Source organism: Triticum dicoccoides, chromosome 3B (assembly GCF_002162155.2).
Source record: "Triticum dicoccoides isolate Atlit2015 ecotype Zavitan chromosome 3B, WEW_v2.0, whole genome shotgun sequence".
Lineage (NCBI taxonomy): Eukaryota > Viridiplantae > Streptophyta > Magnoliopsida > Poales > Poaceae > Triticum > Triticum dicoccoides.
This window is the reverse complement of record NC_041385.1, coordinates 853,822,580-853,843,474: the sequence shown is the minus strand read 5'-3', so window position 1 is coordinate 853,843,474 and position 20,895 is coordinate 853,822,580. Positions and strand designations below refer to the sequence as shown.

Genomic DNA, 20,895 nt, shown 5'->3' with positions numbered 1-20,895 from the left:
AACGGGGCGAGGGGAGGTGGGGCGACGGGGCGAGGGGAGGTGGGGCAAGGGGGCGGCGAGGGAGGGGGGCGAAGGGGCGAGGGGAGGTGGGGCTCGGCATTACTAACCATTTTTTTTTAAACTACTAATGGCGCACGGTGTGTTTGGTGCGCCATTACTATGTCAACTAGTAATGGCGCACTGTACAACGATGCGCCATTAGTAACAATTTTTTTCTTTTCTAAAACTACTAATGGTGCACCAGGCACCAAGTGCGCCATTAGTAATATATTACTAATGGCGCATCAGAACATGGTGTGTCATTAGTATATAGTAATTGCGCACCACATGCCTGATGCGTCATTAATGGCCATATCATCTACAGCCCTTTTTCTAGTAGTGGGATGACCTCTTAGCAATCAATCGATGTGGATGTCAGGTGTTGTTGGAAGGCAGGATTTATGTCTCTGGCGAGGTAGATGAGAAATCACATGTATGGGAGCATGCCTTGGACTAGCTCGGGATGATGATACTGGATTCCGGTTGCATGACTTGGGAATCATGAGGGCCTATAACTTGCTTCCGGGGCAAGCGAAAGGAGAGTTGTGATTGATGCATTGCTTTTAGGCGGTGGCGGTATGGGTGTATTTCACTATACATTTTTTTGTGTTGTATCGACTTTCCCAGAAACATGATGCCAACCTCATTGTTAGGAAATCATGAGTGAAACAATTTAACATATGGTTTAAACATAAAATGTATCGATATACATGAACATTTTTTCACATGAATGGAGAAACAATCATTGAAGCCATATGTTATTTATTTAGAAATATATTCTCGAAAATGAAGTTGAATGCGTTGAAGGAATTGTTTTGGAATGTCCGAGACACAGAAAAGAAGACCATGAAAAGACAAGGGAAAAAAAATCCTTGGAGACCATCTCCATGACTCCTCCTATGTGCACCGACGTTAGGTTACTCCTTCCAAGCATACCTGGCCTTGAATGGACAAAAGAAAATTCTTGCTTCTAAGGGCAGGCATCAGCAAAACTATTTTTCTGTTCAAGCACGAAAGGGGACTCCACCTTCAAGAGGTTCATTATTTTTCATTAGCTTGTGTGCTTCTCAAGTGGGTTGTGTTCAACCATTGGTTTTTCTTTCTCCGTTAGTTTGATGGTAATCTTCCGGTTGGATGTATCCATGGACAGCTCATGGCTTTGCTAATTCGAAGTTGGCCTCATCCGGATCCTCCGTCCTGAAAGATGATTTTGGTGAGCCCAAAAATACTTCTAGTTCAATTGGCGGTATTCTTGTTTCTCTCTCTTCTTCTCACTTCTCCACAACCACACTTATGATCCAAAACTTCTCCCTCTCAAGATCCATTCCATCCTAGCCTCGCAATAACTTGTTCTTCTAAAATCACATGCCTAAGCATCCCGACACTAATTTTATAGGAAAATTTCCCCCGTCATTAAAAATGAAACAAAATAATTTCTTCATCAACCTAAAAGCCAAATCCAAACTTATGGAAAATAGCTTTGACACTTAACAAATCCCGACACCAATTTTATAATAAAATCGCGTACCATAGCTTTGACACTTAACAAATCCCTTCATGCTAGAAGAAAACTTCATGCTTTGTGGGAATTATCACAAATGCTAAACACGGACTTGATGGTTTTTGTCCTTGCTTGGACAAAAAAAATTAGTGCCACCACAAAAGTTAAGATCTTTAATATTTTCTTTGAATACGTGTAACTAATCAAATAAAAATAGACATAACCATCATAAAAATATTATTTCCTCTGTTCTATAACGTATTGCATATAGATTTTTTGAAAAGTTAAAGTTTGCAAACTTTGACAAACTTTATAGATAAAACTATGTATATCTACAATACCAAAAATATAAAATATGAAACTACATCTAATGATATATGTTTGGCATTCTAGATGTAAATGTTTTTCTCCACCAACTTGGTTAAAGTTTGTGAGGTTTTACTTTTCTAAAAATCTATACGCACTACATTATGGAATGGAAGGAGCATGTAAAACTTACTGTCTTATTTGATCCAATTTTATCAGCCTTAACAGGTTCATTAGTTGAGATGTTTACATGCAATGTCTTAAACCATTGACCATGATTATCCATATCTACTTCATCGAGTTACTGCATTTATAGTGTTGGTACCATATTGGTTTAGAAAAATAGAATATTGGAAAGTAAGGAAAACAACAGAAAGGTTGTCTCTACTTTTTTTTAGGAAAAAGTAGAGAAAAATAAATAGGTAAAAATAAAATCTGAAAAATGAAAAAAAAATCTATATGGAAATTGATTGCAGACCCCGTACGTACACCCAAACATGTAGGGGCATCAAGATTGTCATGTACATCTTGCTAAGAGGTGTATTATGCGATATTTTGATCCTATACCCTCCATCCGTAAATACATATTAACACATTGATATCAAAAGTAATGATCAGATAGATGTATATTTATGGTCATATCAGTGTCCACAACATCATCAATTCGCTAATGGGGGGGCTATTTGCTATGACATCAAATCAGTCTAGTAAAAAATCACAACAAAAAAAGAGTCAAATTATATGCTTTTGTGATGGTATCTGATGTTCTAGATGATCTGGTCCAACATCTTGGTTCATGAGTGATATTAAGCATGCATGTCGCCCAGCATAAGTTCACGGACGTTTCGTACTATGTGCAGAGGCGGATTCAGGCCCCAGGCAGCCAGGGCCTAGGCCTGGGGCGTGGTAACGATTTTCTTCGTTGACTGTAACAAATTCTTCACAGTAGCAGATTCTAGCCATACAGCCTGCCTTGGACGTGGTCTGATTGTGTTCGCATGAACTGCCTTTTGGACCTAGGCTTGATTGAAGTACATGCCACCACATCAATTCCTAGCACAAATTAGCCTATTGCTGCACAAGAACGTACTCTGGTCGATACTCCAGCTCAGAACAGATACATACCATGGAATCTTTAGCCCTGACTTTCTTGTCTAAACATGTTGTAGGCGTTAATGACGACATATGCCCGCTTGCCAGACGTCAACGGGTCATCGCCTTATTGGGACATTTCAGGGGTGGATAATAATTGCCTCAGCCGAGTTTGATTGGAAGACGTCCTGCCGCAAGTACTCATACAGCTCGGCATGCACCTCAACTGGTACTCCAGTATGGAGTTGCCAATCTGTGACGTGTTATGTGATAGCACCTGGAGCTAGCGCTCTGTCAATCTCACCTCGTGGTGCACATATTGTTTTTTGGCTTGTTGGTTCTTCCAGCGATTGAATGAAGCATTGGTTCTTGATGATTCAGAGACGTGGTAGCACTACGTAGATCTCGCCCACAATGGTGAAATTATGGCTCTCTACCCTTAAGATTGGAGAGGAAAAAACCGAAGAGTTCGAGATTCATGTGCGTACATAAAAGCAATAGTTACATTATATGCACGTAGATGTGGGTTCAGATTGATATTTCATGTGTCCGTCGCTAGTGCGGGGTCCATCAAAGGGAGGTGGATGGCGGCTGTGTGAGAAGAGGGTTCCTATGAACGGACCAGATAGGGCTCATGGATGTAGGGCACGAATTTGCATGGGGGCAAGGGGCAGGGTCCGATGATTTCTATTCCCTTTCTCTGCGGGGATTTTTTTTAATCCCTTGAGACGTGATTTATAAAGTTAGAGTCATACGTGTTTGTCATGTGTTGAGCTAGAAATCCACCAGATGTTTAAGTTACAATAAGATATAGAGTCTGTTTGTCACTGAGACCCACCAGATGTTTAAGTTGTATATACATTGAACGGAAATGATTTTTAAATTTTACAAAAGGTTATCGAGATCAAGGGCCTATATTTTCTACTCCCTCTGAAGTTTACAGAGGTAGTAATTAATGTGCAATTTTGTACTAGAATTTTCTCTTGTTATCTCGTATTGTGCATATAGTGTATATATATATTCATATAGGATGTTGGGTGTCACGTTGAGCCTAACGTTTGTATGGTCTAAGGGACGATTGTCTGTGAATAAGAACGATCTAAATGTAATTAAGATTCTGTTCCACAAAAGGAAAAAACAAACACCAAAGATTTTGCATGTACTGTAGATCTTTGTATAATGATGCCAGCGAACATATTTGTATTTCATTAAATGGCAACAGCTAGCGACAGTACAATTCAAATCTAGCCATTAATAATTGATATAATAAGAAACGACATAAAATTTGCTCGACATAAGATGAAACTAGACGAAGATTCTCAAAAAAATAAAATAAAAAATTGTAACTAGACGACAAACAGGATTGAGGAACTATCGTCCATGCATGAATATAATGATTTGACTGGAACCGATGGACACGGGTTTAGATCTTCTCTTCTTCGGCGTTGGGCTCAAGCACCTGCTGCGCCATCTCCAACCCGGCAGGGAACTCCGGTGGCGGCATCGCCATAAGCCATTGATGTAACTCTGTCTCCATCCCTGCCTCGAACGACGGCGGCTGACCGATCATGATTTGCATCTGCTCCATATCAATATCCATCCCGGCAACGAACCCCGGCGGCGGAGGCATCTCCTGCATATCCATCCCGGCGGCAACCACCTGAGCTGGAGGCATCTCCTGCATATCCACTCCAGCGGCGACAACCTGAGCCGGATGCATCTCCATCGCCATCTGCTGTTGCATATCCATGCCGGCGGCGACCACCTGAGCCGGAGGCATGTCCAGCACCATCTGCTGTTGCATATCTATCCCGGAGGGGAACCCCAGAGGCGGAGGCAGCGGCGCCATCACCATCTGCTGCATATCCATCCCGGCCTCGAACCCCTGCCCCTGCGGTGGAGGCACCAGAAACTGGAACTCCATCCCGGCGTGGGCGCTGCCGCTGCTGCTACCGAACTCAAAGATGCTGCCGCCAAAGATCTGGGCCGGGGACGGCGGGGAGATTTCAACCTTGCGGCTGAAGTCCAATAGAACCTGGTTGGCACGGTCGGAGACGTCGGTCTTTACCTTGAGAAGCATGGCAAAGAAGGCCGCCATGTCCTCGTCCCCCATGTCGCGCACGTTCGGGTCGACCCACACCGCAATCTGGTCCCCCGCGGCGCGCTCCTTAGCTATGGCCTTGTCGATGCGCTTCCTCTGCTTCTTCACCTCCATCAGCTCCGCGCGCATCTCGGCGAGCTGCTGGGCCAGCTCGTTCACGTTGTCTTCGTCGGCAGCGCCCTCCACCGCGCCCTCCGCCGCCAGGAAACGGCCATTGGCCCTCGGGCAAGCACCCAGACGTTCCCCCGGCAGGAAGCGTTCTACGACGGAGTCGACGGAGGGGTGGCCGAAGGAGAATACCTTGCCGCCGGGAGAGAAGGCGAGGGCGGCCACCTGGGCGCCCGTGAGCACAGCCAGCTCGCTGGCCTTGTTGAAGAGCCCCACCCGGCGCTTGGCGTAGGTGACTTGCCGGGCATCCTCTTGCTCGATCCGGCGGATTACGGTCTTCTTCCGGCCGCTGCCACCCCTCCGGTTGGGTGCCGCCATTGCTCGCTCGCTCGCTCGGTGGCTGGGCTCAGAGAAAAGAAGGAAGATGAGTGTGTGTGGGTGTGGGGTGTGGCTATGCCTCGGGGTCGGGGGGCTTTATATAGCAAGCGGCCGGAGAAGAATCGCGGAGCTGAGCCGCGTACAATAAAAGCTATGATATTGATATCCCATGAGATGTGATTGGGTATTCGCCGAGCTGTCAACATTAAAACTCACGCGTGGGATAACTACGTATTATACTACGCAAACAAAAGGATAACTACGTACGTGGACGAATCGATCGAGACGTGACAACAAAATGTCCAAGCAATGTACTCCTTCCATTGGCAACTATAAGATGTTCTATCTTTTGTGAATCTGATGTATATAGACATATTTTACTATGCTTATTCACTCATTTCAGTCCGTACATAGTTTATATTGAAATACCCAAAACATTTTATCTTTGTAAACCAAGGGAGTAGTTGGGAAATAATTTATCTTTCCAAATGATAACCACATAATGTTTGGTATATAGCTTCCTGCCCCGAACAGCACCGTCGTCGTTCATTTTTGCAGCACGACTAAGGCCTTGTACAATGTAAGGTGCTTAGGAGAGGTGCTTGAAGAAATAAACCAGGTTTTTTTTAACAATTGATGCTTATTTGTACAGGACAAATGCTTAATTAGGCGTCTCTCCTATAGAAATAAACACTGGTGCTTGAGAAAAACTCGGTTTATATTTTTAAGCACCTCTCTAAGCACCTAGCGTTGTACAAGGCCTAACAAAGCACAGAGCTGCCATGTCAACGTTCGGGCTGGATCTCTCAGCGATCGAACGAATCGACCCCGTCACACGGCCTTATCCATTCGTTACGAGAACACACGGAGAGCAAGGGGCTCCCACTCCACGGGATCTCGCTGCGGCGCTGGCTAAGAGGTGCTGTGAAGGAGCTTGGGGATGGGAGCTCGTGCGGATGGCTGCCGCAGAGGCATACCTGGAGAGCTTGACGGTGGAGCTCGTGAAGGTGGATGACCGGGTACGTGGCTGCCGCGGTGCCGCGCTCAAGTGGTCGTGCACGAGGCAGCTCCAGAGGTTGCAGAGTGGTCATGGTCGCACAGAGAGCGCGCGTTGGTGGCACTGGTGAAGAGGAGTGGCTAGAAGGCATTGGGGGGCGATCCAATTCATGACGAAGGTGCGACCCTGCTACTGCACAGGTACTGACGTGACCGTGAGCAGCAGCGGCGGTGGATCCCGTTGTCGGGCGTCCCAAAATCCCCCGCCATTTTTGTTTCTCGTGGCGTCGAGAAGGTGCTTCAGGAGGCGAAGCGCGGAGGGGAGGAGAAGCGGTGGATGTCCTCATGGGGGAGGAGGCGTACGATGCGACCACCTGCCATCGGATCTATGCCGACATCTCGTCTGGCCACTGCATGGAGCAGGGGTTGGTGGGCTGGTGGCCATGCCCATCTCGCCAGTGAGTCCCTGCACCATTGGATCGTGATGGAAATGGGGATTGCGTGCATGTTGTACTGTACGTGGCAATTTTGTGTACGAACTCATGGCAAATTCGCATGGGCTGAAATAGATTATACCGAATGTTTTTGCCATGGCAATTTCCACCTTTTTCCCACATGAATCCAATGTTCAAATTAACATAACGATGGCAATTTTGTGTAGCACAAGGTAAATTGATTAATACATGGCTGAGTAGATGCTACTGGATATGTTTTGCCATGGCGAATTATGATTTCTCCCATGAATCCAATGTTCAAATGACATAATCATTGTGAGTAGATGCTAGTGAATGTGTCTGCCATGTCAAAATCCATGTATCTTGTACAGTAGTTTTTCCATAATTTGCCACGATCTACTTAGTATATTTTCTTTTTAAATTTGCCGTGTTACCTTACGAACTTCTTTAATTTAGTGTTCTTTGGTCGTGATCCTTGTTTGTACTTTGCCACGCGTCTAATATCGTGGTAAATTAGCATTGTTAGACATCTTACAAGTTAAGTTGTTTTGCCATGGCAATTTATTTATTTTTGTAGGAAAAATGCTCTAGAGGCAATAATAAATTGGTTATTATCATTCCTTGTTTATGATAAATGTTTATTATTCATGCTAGAATCGTGTTGTTCGGAAATTTAAATGCATGTGTGAATACATAAACAACACCGCGTACCTAATAAGAATCTACTAGACTAGCTCATTGATCAAGGATGGTTAATGTTTCCTAACCATAGACATGAGTTGTAATTTAATAATGGGATCACGTCATTAGGAGAATGATGTGATGGATATAATCAACTGTAATCTTAGCATATGATTGTGTCACTAAATTCAGTTTGCCATAACTTTCCTAATGTCAACTATATGTTCCTTAGACCATGAGATCATTCTACTCCCGGATACGGAGGAAAAATTTGTGTGCTATCAAACATTACTTCGTAACTGGGTGATCATAAAGCTACTCTACAGGTATCACCAAAGGTATTTGTTGGGTTGTATGGATCGAGAATGAGATTTGTCACTCCGTGTGAAGAAGGATAGATATCTCTATGCCCTCTCAGTAATATAACATCAGAAGAAGCTTGCAAGCATGTAACTAATGAGTTTAGTCAAGGGATCTTGTATTACGGAATGAGTAAAGAGACTTTCCGATAAATAGATTGAACTAGGCATGGAGATACCAACGGTGAAATCTTGGGCAAGTAACTTTTCGCCGGACAAAAGGAATTGCATAAGGGATTAACTAAATCCTTGACATCATGGTTCAACCGATAAAGATCTTCGATGAATATGTGGGAACCAATATGGGCATTCAGGTCCCGCTAGTGTTTATTGACCAGAGAGGTGTCTCGGTCATGTTTGCATGATTATCGAATCCATAGGGTCGCACGCTTAACGTTCGATGACGCTAGAGTAGTATTGACATATCAATATGGTGAAGTATCAAGGATGTTAGGAGTCCTAAATGGGATCCTGGACATCACAAGGAGCTCCGGAATGGTCCGGAGGTAAAGGTTTATATATGAGAAGTCATATTCAGGGTTCCGAAAAATGTTTGGGATTTCTCGATATTGTTCCAGGATGGTTCTAGTAGGTCCAAGAGTGGGACCCTTCTACATGGGGGACATACATGGACGTGGGTAGTGGACAAAGGCCCCACAGCCCTATTCTAGGAGCACCAAGATCCCCCCTAAAACGAATAGAATCATTTCCCGAAGGAATAAGATCAGGATCCCTAAAAAGAGAATGGCGACCGGTGGTGCTGCCAATTTAATTGGCTGAGCGCCTCAACGGAGAAAGACGAAAACTGACTATCTGGGTGAGTGGAAACTGGTCCGCTATCGAAGACTATGTCAAACGAAGGGCTTCTTTTTTTTTACACTAGCCGAATTGCGTAAAGGTGTCGACCTCGGCCTGCTAAAACCGACCACATCACACACCGGGGGCTCCTCATCAGCCCCCACATTCAAACTCCTATGACTAAGTGAACGTTATAAAGCTATTATAGTTTGATTGCCTAGTTCCTACAAGCACAGATCACCTCCGGGTACCGATACATCGGCTAAGGGTCAGAGAAGCCTCAAGGAACACCCTTTGTATATTCTACATTGGGGCAGAAGCTGACGACCAGCCACTTTGAGTTAAACACGGTCGTACAGGAGGAAAATTAATTAAGAAGAAAAATTAAATGATGGAATTTAAAGTCATACTCATTTCAACAAAAGATAGTTTTTTACATCCCAAACACCTCGGTTCTCCGAGGTGCTAACTAGAAATACAAAGTGTCCTTTGGACACATGACTTCAGTCATCCGGGCACCCTCTGCTACCTCGTCAAAGAATTCTTCCGCGGTGCGATGCTTCCCTTTAGCATGTCCGTCAGCAACGAACGTCGCATCCACCTTTCGGAATCGCGTCTTCACGCACGCATATGCCTGCCGTGCTCCTTCAAAGCACGCAAACCGCTTCCAGCAATCAACTTGTGGGGCAGCAATTCGCAGCCGAGCAAGGAGGCCAAAGAGGATGGTCCGCAAGGCTTCGGCAGGCCACAGCTTGATGCAGATGTCCTGGAGCATTGGCCTTGCCATGCAGAATAAATCCACCAGCTACTTCATTGGATGGTTCAGCAGCTGCACCGATGGCGATTCTAGGAGCTGCCGCCAAAATGCCTTCTCCTTCTCATGACCCACCAGCTGGTCAAAGTGCACGACGGCATCCGCCACACTGTTCAGAAGATCCACGAAGATCTCTGTGGAATGCCACAACAGGGTGAGCTCGACGCACCCTTTACTGCCAAACACACACTGCAATACATATGGCTTATCCGAGGCGTTTTGCTCCACTGTGTGGAGCACCTCGCGGTCAGCCGGGCGGTGTCTAGATCTCGGCGCGTGCAAGTTGGAGCTTCTTGAGCAATTATTCTGCTTACTTCTTCCCCGCCTGAAGTTTGTCCCATGCATCGAACATGCCCTTAAGGGCCTCCTCGATCTCCATGACCCACTCCTGGTCTTTTCCCCGGCCACAATCTCGGCGGCTCGGGCCTGCTCTGCCTTCGCGGCCGCAACCTTCTGCTGCTCTGCCTCCTGCTGAACTTTTTTGAGATCAGCCTTGAGCGCCTCAAGCTCGGCCAATGCTGCTGTCATTCAAACAGTTCTGCATTAGCTCTCCACCCAAAGCCAGAAATATCAAACTTCTTGTGTTCTATATAACACTTTAAGGAATGCAAGTCCGGGTCGCTTCCCTCGAGACAGCTCGGACCCCTGGTTCATCCGGTTGAGGTCCTCCTGGGATCTCTCGGGCTTCCAATTTACCTCTGCAATCTCCTGGGAGACAGAGTTCGGAGCTGAGGTCGAAACCTGCAAACATAGATCTTTCATATAAGCCCCACGGTCAATTTATTGAAACTTCAGGACAATCGCCTTATGACATTAGGCAGCATCCTGGGGGCTGCATGTTACGCTCCTACTTTTCTACGACCCCAACGCCGGTTGCTTGAAACCAACTTCGGGCTCGGGGGCTACTCACTTGCCGGGCCATTTAAAGGGCCACAAAGATATGTCCCCGGACAGTTGCATGAATTTGCAAAGAAAATTTAACCACAACAATTATTCTTGTATAAAGATAAAGGAGTAACTCGAAGCTCGTAACGAGGTTCTTGAAGACCTCGTGGAGTTCGGCCCCTGCGGACCGGAAGTCTTGCAGCGTCGCGCCTATGAAGGCACGATGCCCTTCAAGGTATCCTCCATCTCGTCGGCTCACCCCATGCTATCCCACCCTTGGGCAGGAGGCGGGGGTGACATAACAACCTGGGGCAAAGCACTTGGGTGCTGGGCCGAGGGGTCTCCAGCTGTGGCGATGCAGCTGGAGCAGACATCGGCTGGGCCGATGGCTGGCCTAGCTCCTCTTTGGCGACCCTGGGGTTCTTCTCCCTAGGTCTTGTTGTGCCGAGGCTTCGACCTTGGCCATGACGCCGGGCTCCTTGCCCCCCCACCAAGTAGACTTAAGCTAATACACTTTCCATACTCGGATCATATGCAATGAGGGAGAAGCATAAGCTAACACACTTTTCATACTCGGATCATATGCACTTATGATTGGAACTCTAGCAAGTATCCGCAACTACAAAAGATTATTAAGGTAAAACCCAACCATAGCATTAAGTAACCATTCCTCTTTACTTCCATACACAACAACCCCCTTATTCGGGTTTAAGCTTCTATCACTCTCGAAGCACACTACAAGCGAATCCTGAACGTATTGCAACACCCTACTGTTTCCCACACGTGTGCGCGGCATGGTGGGCACCATAGGACAACATCATATCAACATACAACTCATATTAACCACACCATACCACAATTAACCCGTAGGACTAAAAGAATCTACTCAGACGTCATAAGATGGCAACATATCATTGGATAATAATATGTGGCCTAAAGCACCATGTTTAAGTAGAGATTACAACGGGAAGAGAGAGCTTTACACCTTTGTAATGAGAGGGAGAGAGTTGGTGATGACAGCGGCGAAGTTGTAGTATAGATCGCCGTGATGATGATTCCCCTGGCGACACTTCGGCACCACTGAGAGAGAGCTGGAGAGAGACCCCCCCCCCTCCTCCTCCTTCCTTGGCCTCCCCCCTAGATGGGAGGAGGGTTTCCCCTCTCGTCCTTGGATGCTATGGCTCCCGGACGGCAGGAGCCCATCCGAGATGTTGGGAATGGAGTAGAAAACAAAAAAATCCCACCTACGCACACCCAACATCAATATGAAGATGCATAACAGGTTGGGATCACGATCATTACCGTCAGCGAGTTGTAACGGAAGAAGATCATGTTGGTGTTGATCGTACTTGGAGTCCCTCGAACTGTCAATGAACAACCCCTCGAACCGTCGACGAATAGTCCCTCGAACGAAAGACCGAAAGAACGAGCTCTCTACTTGGTTGCAAGCGTGCAACCTTCACGAGCCGGCAGTGCTTCACCGTCCAGAGCTAATTGTCGTCGAAGAATTAGAGTGAGTAGACTAGAACCACATTGGGCATCTAATTATGAGGATTAGGAAACTAGGTCTAGCTCTAAGTAGATCAACTATGATCAATAGAACTAGAACTAGATGGGACTAAAGGAGGCTCCAAAAGTTGTCTGTTCAATTGTGGTCAATATCTCAATTATATATAGGTTAGAGGGGGAGAGAGAGGCAGCCACCAAGGAGAGATCGCCATCGCCGTCGACGAGCTCCCTTGCACCTCGCTCTTATACCAAATGTTGGCGCAGCGAGCCCTAGCACTCGACAGCAATCGCCAGAGACAAGACCGGAGGGGAGGAAGATGATCACAAAGAATTTGGTGGCGCAGAAACACCTGCCGCATCCATGGCTTTTTCTGGTTTTCTGCTCGAGCACGAACTCGATCACCACAGCAAGCTACACAGGGGGGACGGGGGCTTTATACCCACGTGCACTGACACGCTAGCCTGCGCTCGAACGCACCCCACTCACACGACCTGCATGTCCCGCGCTCTGCGGCTCATGCTCCCTGCGCGCACGCACGCGCATTACACGGCCACCTCCAGCGCCCGACACGGTCTCCCTCCCGTCCATCTCGCTAACAGATGCACACACACCCACGCGCACGCACGCACTGACTCACACACACACCTACGGGCTCGCGCATACACACGCCCGTGTCTACCATGGACCGGACTTGACGCGCCCAACACACACGCTAGAGCCCACCGTGGCTTATTGCCTAACATTCAACCACCTAAGCCACGGCCTAGAGGAGGCCTGCGTGCTCAACATCGATGTCCGCCATTGCCGACACCAGACTAGCTGCAGCCACGCGCCAGCAAGGACGCCCGCGCCACCGCGCGACCCGAGCGCCTCCGCCAGGACCTGCAGCGCTGTGCCGCACAACCCGAGCGAGGAGAAATGGCCTTGCAGCGCCACCAGCGTCATGTGGGCTTTGCCTCACAACACGCTCAGGCTTCATCGAGGAGGAGGGGTGGGTTGGGGTGTATGGCCGGCGGCTAACTTTTGGCTCCCGGGCCGCGGCGTCGAGGCGACACCGGAGGCTGGATGCAGAGCTTGTGTCAAGGTGGGTTCTTAGTTCGTAAACGAGATTTTTTCTAAAAGACGTGGTATTCTCCTTAAAATCAAATAAAATGCAATAGATATAGTGCGGTCTATAACATTACTTTTGTTGATGCCAAACTACGTCAAAATATTAAGAAACATCTTATTGTTCAAAAATTCCCAAACAAAATAGTGCCACCAAACTATTCCTAGTGTCTCTCGGGTGTACCCCGTGATGAAAAAAAGGATGTCTCTAGCGTAGAGCAGAGAACGCTAGGGGAGCAAAATACAGAAACGAAGGGTAGAAAACGTGCAACATAAGAAAGCAAAGGCCTGCCGGCATATCAGCACTCAGACAGAGGCCCTCTAAATCATTCAGCAAAGAAGAAAGCTATAGATCAGAACTCCGAATGGTCCCAATAATTAAAGTTGCAGTCTTGTAAACTCAAAGTGACAACTTGGTAATAACATGCATAATCCAGGTTTAACAAGCGATATGGTTGGCCAAGGTCCAGCTACCATCAGCATAAACTTATTACATCAAGTCTGTAACCATGTTTAATCGAAGAGGCACATAATACAGCTGCAGTGTGGATATGTTGAGCCAAGCTTGGGGTAAAACTACAACATATACAACAGCAATTGTGCATTGGCTGCGCTAGTACCCACCACCTGCATCTGGAATTTGGATACAGAGAAAACAAAATACTTGAGTAGAGAGCAAAGAGCAATGGATACTGATAAATAAACGATGGAAATATGCTTAAGCAAATAATACCTTCAGGGTTGAGGGGAAGATAGCCTCACAGCCACACACTCATCATCACTAAAGGGGAGTATGGTAGCCCCATCTGGTAACACCATTCCAGGATGGCGTCGGTAGATCTTGATCTGGTCAGTTGCCTTGGAGCAACCGCACTTGGCACAAGCAACAGGCGTCGCAATTGCTGCAGTTAGCTTAAATGTTAATTCAATATAACAGAAATTTCGAATATAATGGTAATTACATTAGCGAAAGATAATAATATGACAGTATCATGACTAGTTATCTGAATAGGTTCACTTACAAGTCCGGTTTTAGAACTGTGAATGGAACATATCATCATATGAGGAAATGAGCATGGACAAAAGTTAGAGCTCATTACAAATCTTGATTGTTAAGTCATAACAACTCTTCTGTCAAAATTGTGTGCTACATCTTTGTATTCATAAACAAGCTAACCAAGTGGTATGTTAGCATACACCTCCATCTTAACCTAATTAACCAGCCAAAAAGACTTTAGAAGTTTGTTCGGTGCAATTACCAATCACATGGAAAATGGAATCTTAGTCCTTGTCGATCCTACTGCCAAAAATTTGAGAACATAATAGTTGGGAAGCGACTGCTGCTATATTCTTAGAGAAATCAGATCAATTAATCGTGTTGATGAGGCAAGCATTTTGATAGTGAATGATAGAAGAATGTACTATACATGATAGAGTTTGCATCAGCTAGTGGTAACAGCCTGTCATTTTTGGGGATTTATGTTTTATGGGTGGGATTACTGGGGAGCACGTAGTATCAACTAGGTCCAGAAATTTGCTTTCTTTTAAGGTGTTAATAATCTAATACACCATCAAAATGTACCTGAGCCACACTAGTACGTAACACATGCTGCACAACTGGTACAACAGTAAGCCAGCGCATCAGAGTACGATAATGTAATAAAACAGAACGAGTTAGATAATATCCATAACAAAAAAATTGGTTCATATTGAGTTGAAAATATAATAATAAAAACTACTCGTGAAGTTCATTCCCAATATGAAGCTTGAATTTTGGAATTTAAGTTACTTACTGTTTTTAGAATTTTGAAAATAAAGCTCATCAACATGCATCCGTTTTTGCTTCTTGGAAGTATCCCCTTCAAAACATTCTTCTTGAGTGTGCACCGTTGATTTGGGAGAGCCTTCTTTCTCAGGTAATACATGCCGAGGATTTGTATCCGACATTGTTTGAACCTACAGAAGGTAAAACAATCCATCAAATTAGTATTTAAAAATTCAGCAAATACATTAGAAAAGTATTTCTGGCTTCGCGAAGCTATTTAGGATATTATAAACTATGGCATATGCCCTTCCATAACTGTAGAGTCATAAGCATTGCCCTATGCCCCCCTCCCACTCCCAAAAATGTTCTTTATCTTAAAATTTTCACTACACATTTGGAACTGAACCTTATAATTAATCTTGATTCCAGTCAAAGAAGTACATGAAGAGCCTACAACTGGTAAAGCAGTTTGTTTGATGAAATTGCCAAATTTAGTACTCCCTCTTCCCAGAATTAGTTGACTCAAATTTATCTAGATACGGATGTATCTAGACACCTTTTAGTGGTATACATCTGAATCTAGACAAATCTAAGTTAACTGCTGACGGAGGTTGTACATAGTTAAAACGTTCTATGCATGAAGTATAGTCTCCCTTCAGCTCGTTCTATGCATCAAGTTTTTTTTTGACAGAATTAAATACAAAAGCCACTTCGTCAATACTCCAATTTAACTGTTTCCGCAAATAGTAAATACAGGTGAGAAATTATCAAATTGACCCTTTATCAAATGTTAACCAAATACAACGCTTTTACCAAAGATGAACTAACAGAAGGTTTTTCACAAGAGGTTTTTTTTGTGTGTGTGGAGGGACATGGGTTATTTTTATGTTGAACATTTGATAGAGATCTAATTTGTCAATTCTCACAAAGTGAAGTGAGTGAATCAATACAGTGTTTACTCAGTTCTTGAATATTGAAATCCAAGGTGGGAGATGAATGGTCTTACTACTAATACAAATAAATGCCAATGGATGTTAGTCCTAATATAGAGGTGATGCAATGCAAATAAATTGCCTCCTATGAGAATATAAAAAAAGGTGGAACCAACCATAAGCATTTGCTCTGATCTTTTTGCTTCTTGCCGTATTGCCACCAGGGCAACTGCCGCAGCAGCCGATTCGGCCTCCTTTTTTGTAGCATAGTCTTGCAGACCTCCAAATGTCCGCCCATCTATGGTCACTGTTGACTTGAAGATAGGTTCATGATGTGGACCACTCTGAGTGGTGTTATACAAAGGTAAATCTTTGCGTAGTTCTTGAGCATAATTTCGCAACTGTGACTTGTAAGGAAGATGCATTTCTGCAATAGATAAATTAGTGAGTACCACAAATATAGAAGAAACATGTGTGAAAGAACATCATGACCATTTTTAGTTGCAGGAATAAAAGATGACAATGGCATGATAGACACAAAAAAATTCAATCAATTTTTATTACTAGGGGCATTTGTATAACTACATAGGTAGTAAAGGCCAATCAAGAGAACAGGAAAAAAAATTCAATAGCCAATAGCCCAATAAGCTATCCATTTCTCCCAGATGAGAAGGCAAGAAAACTAATTCAACTAATGTGGACATGAACTTCCCGGCAAAAAACTAATGTGGACATGAACTGCTGCTAGAATGCACTTTCTTCAATATTGTTCTACTAGAGCTGCTGTTATGTTTTTGTGGTGCGTTACAGGTAGTATATGATATCGTGGCTGATCCATTATGTGGTTTCCTTTGGCAATGCACTCTTCTCTCAAGATGCAGGCGGACGCCGACGCCCACGCCGCAAAAAATAGCTAAACGGCCTCGCGGACAAGCCGCAAAAATTAAGTGGGCTTGGCGGACTTGTCCTGCCAGGTCTGCTATGTCGGCGTAGCCTGAGAGAGCGCAGTGAAAGAAACCAAGTGAACCTTGTCCCGTTCGTTGGCAGCAGATAGGGCATAGGGCACGCCGCCGCAACGAAAGATCTTCTCCTAGTAGTGATATCATCATCGACGATGTGCCATTGAAGTGGTGGTCTGCAAACGCTCGGCAACGTAACCCACTTATATGTATAGACTATAGCTTGAGTCTGGATGTACTTTTAACAAGTCCATCTTCCTGTGATCTTTCTTGTCCAGCATGACGAGGCCCAACCAGTCATGGCGGATCAGGTTCTTGGGAGTCTGCTTCGGCAGCTGACTGAGAAGCAGCGACGTACGGCGCATACATCTGACGCTAGCCAGAGCCCTAGGATCTTGAACTAACCGGATCTAGCTAGCTAAGGCGCATACATACTGGAAAGTAGCTGCAGAGGGGCGGAGAGCAGCGACGGCGCATGCATCAGGCGCTAACCGGAGCCCTAAAATCTTGAACAATTAAACGAGATTTAATTAGCTAGCTAGGGCGCATACATACTCACCGGGCAGTAGTTGCGGAGGGGCGGGGAGGTGCTCCAACGCTGCCCTGGCGGCGAGGTCCTGCGCCTGGAGAAGCGTGCGGGATCCGGACGCCGGCGAGCTGAACTCAGCCCCGCCGACGGCAACGGTGGAATGGAAGGTGGGCGCGTGGTCAGGGCCCTCGCGCCGGTCGGTGTACACCTGCGCCGCCCACCGCCGCCGCTGCCATAGATTATTCAGACTGGCCTTGTACATCGTCGATGGTGTCGCGTAGGAGCAGGCTGGATCGGAAGGTGGGATTTCTCGGCGCTCGCTTCCGGCCGGCGTCATGTGCACTTCCACCTTTGCAGAGGGTGTCGTTCACTGTTGAATGCAGGTTGGGGGCTGTCAATTCAAATTAATGCCGTAATAATGGAATTCTTTTATTTTTGGCGTTTCCCATTTTTAATGCTTTCCTTTTAACACTTCCAAATACGTATCTCAGTACTGGCTTCCGGAACTTCCCCGTCCAGCTCAACAATTTTTAAAATTTCGTGACCTTCAATGGACAGGAATATTTTTTGTGACATGGTTCCACACACGCACCCGTTATGAATAGTATATTCAGGAAAAAAAACTGGATTTTTTTTTTGAAAAAATCCAAACTTTTCTAGCATACATGGTCAACCACTCTACTTGCACATGACATTTCACAATGAAATGACACACATTGCATTAAGCTCAAAAATGACAAAATCGAAGTTATATTTGAGCGTGTAAACTTTTCCCTCTCCCTCCTGGGCCACTCGTGCGGGCGGCTCCGAAGGCAAAACCTATCCCCACAAGTCCATCCTTCCCGTGATCCCACCCGCCGGCATCGGCGGTGGTGGCGGCGCCCGGCCGTCAAAGGCGGCTGGTGCATGTGGTCGGCATGCCCCAATGGGCCACCCACATGCGAGGGAGCGGCGTCAAGTGGGCGGCGCGGGGATTCTTTTCGATGTCGCGTCGCACGGCGGTGAGCACTTGGAACGGTGGAGCATGGCTGTGAACTCAAGGTAGAGTTACTGGCACGCGCTGGTCCTTCGGGAAGCGTCGGCTTGTACTTTGGCGATGGCGGCGTGGATGGGCTACAATTGCAATAGTGCAACGGCGCTCGGCAAGGTGATGCGACGCGAGCGGCAGCCGGGCGGTGGTGCAGTGGTGCCATTGGTGATGCGAGCGATGCCGATGTGGTAGACGGAAACTCCGGCTTGGGAGTAGGAGGCTGCGGCACGGACCGGATCTAGGTCCATCTTGGGCCTGATCTAGGTCCCAATGGTGCAGTCGCAGCGAGACTGCCCGACTGAGTGGCATGACTAGTTGCTTCTTGTGGTGACGGCAGCCTTGGCTGCGCTGGATATGGAGATTGGGCTGGTGTTGTTGTTTCTCGGTCATGCAGGAGGTGGAAGATGGCCTGCATTTCCTCTATCGTGTGGGCTGTCGCTATTCCATGACATTATGGTAACGATGGCGAGGTGCTACGGCGGCGGCGGAGTGACCCAACATGGACAGTATCGCCACAATCCGATGGGGAGGGTGGGAGGTGTGCAATGTTATTGATCAAAATCTCGTCTATCTTTTGTCGCAGTTGGCAGCGACGACGCCAGGGGTGTCATTCCCCTCCTTGGAGGCGTCACTAAGGTGTCTTGGCATCTCCCCCTCCTTGCTTGGGTTGTTATCTCTGGGTGAAAGACTATGTAAGTTGCCGGATTGGTGACAAGGGCGTCTTGGCATTGTTACTTTGTTGGGAGCATCATGTGTGGAGACATGCCATGCAGATTGCTGTTGTGGTTCTCTAGTAGTGCTTGCTGCTGGTGTGATCGAGCTGATCTTCATGGGCGCTATGTATGCAGTTGCCGGTGTGTCCAGGACGATTGCGTTCTCGGGTCTGACTGAGTCCACTACCCACCTGTCGTCTCCTCTTAGGCATTCAAGAGTGGTTGGTGCGTCGACTAGAAAAGTTTGGTTGAAATTGTTGCTCTTCGAGGTGACCGGTGTTGGTTGAGATGCGGCTTGATGATCTTTTTAGGGCATGCCCTATGCGTTGTGTTTGCAATAGTTGTGGTGGCTAATATTTTGATTAACTGATGTGTGGAGGTTCAACTACACTTGTTGTTCACATCAAATTTTAGTCTCTTGTACTTGTCTTCTGCCTTCTATAAAAATTATGGTATGCCTAAGCGTACTCTCGAAAAAATCTATATTTGAAAACACTGTTTGAAAGAATAGTAAAATCAGATTGGATTTTCTTCACCGCAGAATAACCCGGTTTCACTCTTTCATGAATCTTCATAGCGAGTAGAATGGTTGAGGAAGTTTGATACCCCAAACTGATCTTACTATTCTTGCAAACAGCATATTCTAAATAAAAGTTGTATTTGAAAATACTGTTTGATAGAATAGCAAGACCGGATTGGATTTTCTTCACTATGGAACAACCTGGTACTATTCCTTCACGAAACTTCATATGCGAGTAGAATGGTCGACCAAGTTTCATACCCAAAATTTGAGAATTTTTTTATTTTTCTAGTTTTTTTAATTTTACTATTCACGATGGATGCGCGTGGAACCATGTTCACCTGTGTATTTTTGACTCTGTTGGAAAAGGCAACTCCGAGGAGGTACTTAGGCATGCTTAAGCGCTAGGCAATGACCAAACGCCTCGCCTAATAGATAAGTGGAACTCTAGGCATGGTAAGCAAGAAATTGTTCGCTCAAGTGATAAATCATGCCATGTCGCACCAACAGACCAAATTGGGCATCTTCCAAGTTCCAATTACAATAGCTAGTAGTTTACTCACGTATATTCTCTAAATCGATATTGATACACTTATAATATTCCAAGTACAACCTGACAGTGAAAATTGTATGTCCGCCTCCGCTGGACACCACAATCGTTTTGCGTAGAAACTCTTGTTTTGGCCTTTGCTGATCTTACTTAGCATCAATGAAACTCTTGTTTTGGCCTTTGCTGATCTTACTTAGCATCAATGAAATTGTGTCATTAGTTGTTGAAGATGTTGTCTCTATACTGGTGGGCTTCATTGGCTGGTCATAGCACTCATGATGAAAATCCTTGTTATCTCTGTCTCGAGCCGGACATGACGGTGGCAGTGCGTTATCCCTTCTTGAAGGTGTTTCTGCTGAATAAGTCGACTTAGTTATAAGTATTTTGTAAAATAAATTCATATCTTGCAATGGTTTTGACATAGTTGTGTATGTCTTGTACTGTGCCTATTTATAAGGCCTCGTTGGCTTTATCAACTTTAAAAAAATATGATGGTAAGCATATGAGAATGCAGAGGCAGGGAGGCTTGTCCTTCCTTTTTGGAAAAAAAATCTACTAACTAAGTATATGCACTATAATTCCTTCAAAAATGTAGCAATATAAAACTTAAGTATTGCACTATCTGGGAATTAATACTAAAATTTATAAATAGATTGTTTTTCTCAGCTAGTTCATAAAACACAGTATTGGAGCTATACTATGTTTTAAAAAATAATGTTGTTTGTTGATGCCAAACACATCAATGTGTTTGAAAATGTGATTTCCTT

At 45.6% G+C, this 20,895-nt stretch overlaps 1 protein-coding gene across 1 annotated transcript; it reads right to left on the bottom strand.

The window, feature by feature from the left end:
- Positions 1 to 4,361: 4,361 nt before the first annotated feature.
- On the bottom strand, positions 4,362 to 5,525 carry LOC119282688. Its single transcript, XM_037562820.1, has one exon. It carries the CDS (start codon positions 5,523 to 5,525, stop codon positions 4,362 to 4,364), a length of 1,164 nt encoding a protein of 387 aa, XP_037418717.1.
- Positions 5,526 to 20,895: the final 15,370 nt, after the last annotated feature.

Excerpts from the sequence above, each read along its gene's own strand:
- LOC119282688 (XM_037562820.1), bottom strand. The coding sequence starts at position 5,525 with ATGGCGGCACCCAACCGGAGGGGTGGCAGCGGCCGGAAGAAGACCGTA.